The sequence below is a fragment of the Lytechinus pictus genome, chromosome 1 (assembly GCF_037042905.1).
Source record: "Lytechinus pictus isolate F3 Inbred chromosome 1, Lp3.0, whole genome shotgun sequence".
Classification (NCBI taxonomy): domain Eukaryota; kingdom Metazoa; phylum Echinodermata; class Echinoidea; order Temnopleuroida; family Toxopneustidae; genus Lytechinus; species Lytechinus pictus.
In genome coordinates this window covers 33895586-33904810 of record NC_087245.1, presented here as the reverse complement: position 1 = coordinate 33904810, position 9225 = coordinate 33895586, and the positions used below count along the sequence as shown (strand labels likewise).

At 38.1% G+C, this 9225-nt stretch overlaps 1 protein-coding gene across 1 annotated transcript; it reads left to right on the top strand.

The window, feature by feature from the left end:
- Positions 1 to 5991: 5991 nt before the first annotated feature.
- LOC129266209 (latrophilin receptor-like protein A) lies at positions 5992 to 8795 on the top strand. The gene is made up of 2 exons (XM_054904046.2): positions 5992 to 7165; positions 7692 to 8795. Exons 1-2 carry the CDS (start codon positions 6164 to 6166, stop codon positions 7944 to 7946), a joined length of 1257 nt encoding a protein of 418 aa, XP_054760021.2. The 5' UTR covers positions 5992 to 6163; the 3' UTR covers positions 7947 to 8795.
- The last annotated feature ends 430 nt before the right edge of the window (positions 8796 to 9225 follow it).

Genomic DNA, 9225 nt, shown 5'->3' with positions numbered 1-9225 from the left:
CTTCATTTACAACGGTTGATATCCTCTGATACCTTTACAAGCCTTTGGATACCTGTCAAGCTGTCAATCAACTTGTTCTGATATGAATTTATCTACCTTGTACTGAACCTGCCCGTTTTGTTTAAATCTTCATCTTACCAGGAGCCGCGGAACAAGGGGTGGGGGAGGAGCTTCAGTTTCCAAATCTGTTTAGTAATCATGTACAAAAAACATTAAATGAAAATCAAATTGTGATATTACGCATGGCCATCCCCCCATCCACGAGAAAACTGTCTAAATCTGCCGACACCTGCTGACAACCGACGAAGTTCGGTAATACAACCATACACACCCTTTCAGTCTGTCACAAGGTTCGCGTGCTTGACCCGATGAACATCGATCATTATTGGAAGAGTATATATGCATCTCAGCTTCGATTACATTTCATTTCAACGTCATTATCTTCTTTAACTGCGAGCAGAGGAGAGTCGTAATCCTTTACCATTAAATCTTGTGTCTGTATCGGGGGAAATGCATTTAACGACTGAAATCTAATTGTTCAGTCATTATCTAATAAGGTAGAGTTGTCTGGTTAAGAGTCCATTACCAAAAAATGAGGCCACAAGGACGCGTGTATAATATTTAATTTAATTTAATTGATATCAGCTCCACGAATAGCTTTCGTTCATGACAGTCACTTCGATAACGCATAGGGTTTCTGATAAAAGAGATAAGTGGAGATATACAGATCATCAATATCATCCTCAGTACCATTCTTCTAAACGATTCCTTAAACTCTGAGGATCTACCTCCAATTGTCATCGAGTCAGACTACCCCCCCAAAAAAAAAAAACTAAGAACAAATAAAGAGCGATAATTTCAAACGATTTAAAACAAATTTTAAGGATAAATTTTTAATCAAGTGCTAGCCAATCAGACTTCTCCGACTGAAGTTGGCAATGATTTTCCATGGAGTGGTTCGAGATGATTTATTCCGAGTAGAATCGAAGAATGAGAATAATATTATTGAATGCGGAAAGCTGAACAGAGATTATCATTTTGGCGAGGAAGGGAACCATCAAGATCTGAACTTATAATATGTGATTGTTTTTCGTTTTTAAAAATCTTAATCTGTCATAGGATTTTCATCGTTGACATCATCACTTTGATCACCATCATCAGAGACTGATTGTTAAATGTAACAGCTAATACACTCTTTCTAAGATAGTCAATTGATTCAGGAGACTTTTGACACAGGGAGAAGCGTTCTTCGTTTTTCATGATCTATTTTGAGTGTGTGATTGGCTTTCTGCTTTCCATGCAGTTTGACTGAACATTTTCATGATGCATTTTCATTTTTATTGCTTTCGTATCCTGTGGATACTTTCTATTGCCTTGAAACTTGACTCAGTCAAAGGTGAAATCGTCGAATTTTCAGGTAAGTTATCGTTAGAATGTCAGTGAATTTTCTGTATTCTTTTTCTCCGTTGTCGTATTTGTAAGGACACTAATAATAGTAATAATAATAATAATGGTGATGATGATAATAATTAATAATAATAATAATAGGCATGGCGCCATCTATCTAGAAATATTCTATTCCGTGGCGCACAAGAAAAAGACAGAATGAGATAGTTTGGATGAATGAGGGTCAAAGTGCCAATAACACTGTGAGAAAAGTTAAGACTTCATTTAGATTTGAAAGTCTCCAGTGATGATATAATTCTTAAATTCAGTGACAAATCATTCCGAAGGGAAGGTGCTGCAGCAGAGAAAGCTCACGCACCTGATAGGCTACAGATTTTTTGGGAGTAATGATCTCAGGCAACGAGCTGGTTTATAAGGCATGACAAGGTCTTGTAAAATATTTTGGATCATGATCATGAAGTAATATCTAGTTTTCGAGATGTGATGTTTTTGAATAGGTGTTGTTTCATATCTCAAATCTACGATGACAAGCTATTGAACACTGTTCGAGCAACCTACACAAATATTGACCATATCTGGCATTTTAGGTCCAAAATTACTGTCTTATTTGTTTCTTTTTTTTAATTCTGAGCCAGTGCATCTTTTTCATGAGCAATCATAGCCCCTGTTTTACCGGCAATCAGAAATACGATTGTTTAAAATTCGAAAACCCGAGAAACTCAACCCAAAATAGAGTGCCAATCTTGTACGAAAATGTCCTCTCCGAATTCGGTATTTTTAATATGTTTAAACTGATAGATACATATTTACACTTACCTTCTTCTCTTAGTTTGTTTAATGCTTTATCATATATACTTATATGTCTTTTGCACATTATCAGTTGTTCCCCATTCTTTTTCTTTTTTTCCCCCACTCTTATGCACCAGTTTATTAAGCCTTTCTTTGTAACCTGTTTGACCCACCTCTCACTAATTCTCTTGTTTTTCATCCCATTATCACTGTTTTGTTCCAGATCCTGTTTGATGTTGCCTGCCTCATTATTTTAATCCCTCTTGGCTTGAGGTCTTTTACTGGCCTTACTTACACTAACTTCCCTTTGCGTCTGCCTACTCCTTTTCTTTCATCCCCTTCACTAACCTGATTGGTCTTCTCTACTCACTAATGCCCCTTTTGTCTCCTTGTTTCTAGCGTTGCTGTAGCTTGTTTGTGGTCTATATTATGGTTGTTCCACTTTATATGTTTGTCATTTTGCCTCCGACGAAGATTCTGCTAGGATCGAAAGCTTAGGCCCCTTTTTGACTTTCTATGTTTAAACTGAGTAAGATGTTACTTCAGAATAATTTTTTTGTCTCTGTGAACGTTATTTTGTTTACACGCAGCAAACCCATAAATCCACTTATCATTTTTTCTTAGACAAGTACATGTTTCAATGATTTCATATCAATTTCTCTCCACAAGTGTCCTCTCTGAAAAAAGTAATTGACAGAACATATTAAGATACAATATTTAAGTGGATGACTTCATGCCCTTATAACGTCACTTGTTTACAATAAAAGAAGGGGGATCCCTTTGATACCGAAAGGTAGGTTGACCAGGGGCTGGAAAATTTGACAAGCAAAAAAAAAAAGGTTTCACCAAAAATGTAAGGTCACTTAGTCCAAAATACATGTATTATTTCGATTGTGAATGATGTGTTTTTCTCCATCATAAACAGGGGCGAATCCAGCTTTTGCCAATGGGGGAGGGGGGGGGGGGGGGAGGGGAATTACCCATATTTTCCCTGATCGGCCGCTCAAAGTTGATTTTGATTTGTTTCTTTGAAGGGGTAGACCTAACAGTCACTTCTTTGCTTTATTCTCACAAAACATAAATATATTATAAGCCCTAATTGATTCTATGAGCGCGAAGCGCGAGCTAATTTTTTAAAGGAAATTTCATGTATTTTATCCTGAAAATTGAACATTCTGAGCAATAATTGTGATCGTGAACAAGATGTGTATGTAACTAAATAATTACTGCGAGAGTAGATGGCGAGCATAAATTTTTAATATACGTTCTGTCCTGATGGAAAACAGACCTTAAGGACTGTTTGCAGCTATTCTTGAAAACGATACATTTCAATAATCAAATAATGCGAGCTGAAAATTTTCGACATTTCGACCTAAAAATCTGACATTCTAAGCACTTTTTGTAGTCATAAATATGATAGGTATTATATATAATATAACGAAACATTTCATGCGAGCGCGAAGCGAGAGCGAAAAAATGAGATTTAGACCCAAAACGGGACACACTATTACGAAAAGATGACTAATTGGGTATCTTCCTCCATTAATGATGCGACGCGAAGCGCGAGAAGAACATTTTTGATATTCTGATATACAAGAAACTGGATAATTCAAGCACGTTTTGAATAAAAAAAATCTGTATATCTATTGTGTGCGCGTGTTTTTTTTAGATTTAGACCTAGAATCTAGGCATTCTAAATATATTTCTTTTATTATGAAAATCAATAATGCGCGAGCTGAAAAAAAATTTGATGGCGATCTGAAGAAGGTCAATTTAAGCACTATTTCAAGCATCGAAGGAAAATTGTGAAGTGGATATGGGCCGTATTTCACAAATGATGCGAGTGCGAAGCGTGAGCCGATTTTTTTTTTATTATGGATATATTTAGACCAAGCACCTGACGAAATTGTAAGGACATTTTGTCATCATTATGAAAATGACTATTTTCCTACTCCTCTTCCTAAGTGCGAGATGAAACTTGTCGATATCGATATTCCATTCTGGAAAAAAGGACAATTTAATTATTAGGAATTCATTAAACTTTTATCTTATTATTTACCAATCTAATATCAATGAGAGCTCGAAATCTGTTGATATTAAGGCCTGAAAACCCTGTGTGCTTGTTTAGTGACTGCACTACGGGTGCTGATTTTCTAGTTCAAATTTAAACTAGAAAATCAGAACTCGTAGTGCTGTCACTATATACAAGCACTGTAAGTGCTAAATTAGCACTTCGTTTTTTTACAGTGTACCTACCCAAAACACTTGACATAAAAAATTGTTTAAAAAGTTCTTTTCAGGAAAACAGATATACGTTCCTTTTCAGTGCATATCTTGAGATGATAAAACAGGAATGCTGACAAGTTTGCCAAGATAGTTTCACTTATTTAAAATACGTCAGTTATCAATTGTGAATAGTGAGCTCCCCTTTACCCCATCTTGCAACCCCCTTCCCTCCCGGGAATTCAAGTTCTGCAGAAGTGGCATAATACACCCACAAACAAATACATGGTGTACCGTGAAACCACTGAACTTGGCATATTTTTTCTTTTATCCATGTATGCTCTTCTTTACAGAACCACTAACATGCATAGAAGATGGGGAAGAACAGCCTCACCCCGACCCGACATGTTCAGACGAAGAATCACTTTATTCATGTCGGATACCTCGACAACTTGAGCCCTGTAAATGCGATGACGATTGTGTTCTCTTTGAGGATTGTTGCCATGATGCGCCATGGTATTCTGATCAAGTCCCAGTCGAGAACGTTCTCATAGAGAAATTTCTACCCTACATGAGGTGTGAGTCCATACTGGTAGAATGGTTTTTAATCGGAGAGAACAGTACAAGTCTCGAGTATTATAACTTCATTAGTAGATGCCCTGACTACGTCCCACGTGAGAGCATTGTTCGCCTTTATTGTGAAGAGTATCAGACGGCAGCAGATGTATTCCACACTCCGATGATGGTGGAAAGCATTGGACATTTCAAGAACATTTACTGCGCCATGTGCCACGGGGTGGACTTGTCCAACATCAAGGAATGGAAAGGAAAATGGCGATGTAATGTTGAGCTACCTGACGTTACATCGTCTCAGCTTGATGACCTTGACTACACAGAGGAATATTTGATCAATCTTGGATATTGTTCTCGAGCTCTTGAAGAACCGGAAGACAGACATGAACACCTATCTCCCAGGTCATGTACGTTAAATGTCAGCGTTACCACGTGTCCCATGCAATATCCAGAACAACCAGATACCGAAATCACATGTCCTTCTTATCTAGCACCTGTGAAGCACAATGGGACGATATATAAGAATTTGGCTTGCGCGAAATGTAACGGTATAGATGTCTGTAATAAATATGTAACATTGTGCAGATCGATGCGTCCAGAACTAAGGATATCACGACGAAATTTTCCATCGCTAGCGGAATACTTTTCTTTCAGTCCTGATACATCTGCTACTCTTTCTTGTGCCCTCAACGAGGCCTTTGATCCGCTGACAAGGAATTGTCAGGTCGTGTATTGCCTGTCTGGATTTGTCTATAACGGTACTACAGGAACTTGCGAGCGCCTTCCTATTGACGAAGTAGGAGGTGTGTGTCTGTCCTTCGAATCTCAGTCAAATAAAGAGACGGAGGTGAACGTTACTTCTGATGATTTGGAGTACCTCGTAGACGCGATGAACTCTTTATTGATTGGATCATCGTACGACTTGCTGACGGATTCTGACGTGTTAGACCTGCTTCAGGTGTCTTGTAATCGATCCGAAATACAGTCTTACGATCAGGAAGGGTGTTTTGAATCGAACGGGACAATCTCAACGAGAGCATGCCAGGCTTGCTTTCAAATAGCTCTTAATTTCTCTGCCTTGATTGAATCTAATATCAGCGTCATTTCCAATGCTTCTTCTTGGATTGATGACGCAGCGTGCTATTTTACACCTTCTTTTGGGAACGTCTCCATGACAGATATAGAAATAAATGTTCCTGCTGATTGGACTTGCGCCTCGTATTATAGTTTCTTCACAGGGAAGACCAATGAAACTCTGCTACCTCCATTTAGGTTGGAGATCACCAGAGAGGCAGGGGCATACGAAATGACCTCAATAAGAGGAGAATATATTTGCCGTAATATTTCTCTGCAAACCTGCAAGGAATACTTCATGGCTGATCCGGGACAATTCGAATATACTGACGACTCTGAAGATTCCATACGTTTGCAAACTGACAACAGAATAATTGAGAACGGGGAGTTCGAGCGTATTGAGAATGGTTCGGTTCTATACTGTCGTAAAGACAACGAAGGTCAAAACCAAAGCCTACCTGAAGGGCTGGACATTATGACTATGGTAGGAACTATACTGTCAATGATATCTGTACTCGCTGTAATTACCACCTATACAGTTTTCCCCAAGCTCAGAAACATGGCAGGAAAATCAATTCTCGCCCTGTCCGTTGCTCTCCTGATGGTATTCGTGTTAATGTGTTTGGCAGTGATCAGCAGCAATAGCAAGGGCTTTTGTAAGGCAATGTCAGCCGCATCCCACTTCTTCTGGCTCTCAATATTCTTTTGGATGAACGCGCTGGCTATTGATCTGAATCGTACCTTCGGGTCCCGTGCCAAGATCCGAGTCGGCAGCAAATCCCAGATATTCTACGTCTGGTACTCTCTCTATTCCTGGGGAACGCCAGCTTTGATTGTTGGCGCCTGTTTGACGATTGATCTTTGTGAGTGCACAGACCTGAGTTTTGAGTACGGAAGAGAAGGTTTGTGTTGGCTATCCAGTGGTGATGCCAATCTGTATGGTTTTGGCGTACCTCTAGCTGCGTTGCTGTTTTTCAACATAATTCTTTTCAGCGACACCGTCGTTGGTATCCGACTCACCAAAAAGGCATCCGAGAAGGCCCTCAAAGAAAGGCCAGCTCTAGCCAGAGCAAAGGAAGAACTTTCTCTTTATATCAAGGTAAGTGAATCTATTTTGATGGTGAAATATGAAATTTCAATGAAATGCTCTAAACTTGTTCCAAATGCTACGAACACCCAGGCGAAACCGACTCCAGATAGACCGACACAATCCACTACGCTATTTCCGGTGGCTTACCTTTGGTCGGTTTAGTGTCAGTTTCGTTTTAGCATTATCATGCCTGCTCCATCAATAATGACGACATACATTGTATAAAGACTAAGGAATTTATAAATCATCATATCCATGATGGAATGAGGAAAAACAATCATCATGCTTTCAAGATAGTTCCCATGGTTATGATCATCAGATTTTAAAATCGGAGTTTGCGATTTTTTTTTAATAGGACCATCTCAATTCTATTAATGAATCAAGCCTGTCCAATTTATTGTATATGATATACATGTAGACCTAAACGTGAGAGCACATTTAGCGTGTTAGTGTGTTAGTTGTTCTACATCATCAGTAGATCATGTGCAAGTGTAGACTTGCTTACATTTGTTCATATATATATTCCTGTCTCTAGCTTTCTAGTGTAATGGGCTTTACTTGGATCTTTTGCTTCGTCTGCGAGTATGCCAACGTTCCAGAACTCTGGTACATCTTCACCGCAGTCAACTCTCTCCAAGGAGTTTTCGTTTTCCTTGCTTTCGGTCTAAACAAGCGTGTGATTGGTCTGTGGAAGGAGAAGTTCGGTATCAAAAGGAAGGATGCAAGCTCCAGCCAAGGCGATAGCAAAAGTACCAACACCAAGAACTCGACAATCAACAGTACCATGTAGCATATCCCTCACAGAAAACTTATAAATGCCCCCGGTTAAGAAGTTTTAGTGCGATTTCCTTTTCTTTACTTGAAGATCCAAACAAGAGATAAAACTGAAACTGACAAATCGAAACCCTATACCTTGACTTCATACCATGTCAGGAGGGTTCTGATTACACATTTTTCTAAGTTTGTAAATAGAAAAGATGGACTATTTTCTTGATTTCTAGATTACAGGTTCGATATTCTTTAATTTGCAGATGAAAATTACATTGGCAGTATTTATTATTCAAAATTATAATTACTTACATTTTGAAGTTAGGTATCATGCTAAATTAAAAATTCTACTTCAAGTTTATTGCTCAAATCGTGATCAGAGTAAAGTCATATCGGCCTCAAGACGCAGCCGATGATGACGTTATAACGATTCGAAATCGAAATTAACATTTTTCGTCCCATGGAGGCGTAATTGACTGGAATTTCGATATTTAGTTATTTTGAACGGCAGATGCAAACTGGACACACGTCCTTTGCTCGGCAAACACTAAAGAACCGTAATTATGATGATATAGTTTGTACATGGTAATATAGCTCAGTTCATTCTAAGTAAAAATTATCTGTAATGATTAAAATTTTGATCCAAATCAAGCCTTGACCTTACATATCAGTGGCAGATCTAAAAAAGAACGCCAGTAGCGAAGAAACGGAGCAACCGGGATGAGGTTATTTATTGAGTTCTGAACTTAAAAAAATGTAAATGAACATGAAAAAGTAAATTATTTCAAGTCAGAAATCGTTTTGACTTCGAGATCGGAATAGTTTGAGGCCTTGTGAGCCCCGACAGTAAATGATATACATATGTGTACATAAAAATACAAATAATTAAGTGATTGTTGTTTGTTGCAAATAGTATTTTATGACTAGGTCAAGTGATTCTTTCTTTAGCCTTGCACCTTTAATCTCTTGAAAGGGAATGAAATGATTTCATTAAAACATCCTCTAAAAGTACAGATGCCGTCCATTCGTAATGGAATTAGGTCTTGATACATAATTATGATTGCACTTGTTTATTTGAAAATCTGTGCCATTGTATGCTGTGCATTGCGCCCCTTGAACTCGAATTCGAGGTGCGGTTTTTTTTTTAAATTATTTTCTTCGGTGTCACCATAATCAGATAAGACCGTGTTAGCATCCAAAACTTCATTTGTAAAGAAAATAATGAATAAAAGAAGCTACTTTCAACTGATTTGACTAGATATGGGTACAGAAAACTATTTAAAAATAAAAAAAGGATAAGT

Bases quoted from the DNA above. Each gene is read 5' to 3' on its own strand.
- LOC129266209 (XM_054904046.2), top strand. From the start codon at position 6,164: ATGACAGATATAGAAATAAATGTTCCTGCTGATTGGACTTGCGCCTCG. The intron at 7,166-7,691 runs GTAAGTGAATCT...TCCTGTCTCTAG, and splicing joins AACTTTCTCTTTATATCAAG to CTTTCTAGTGTAATGGGCTT.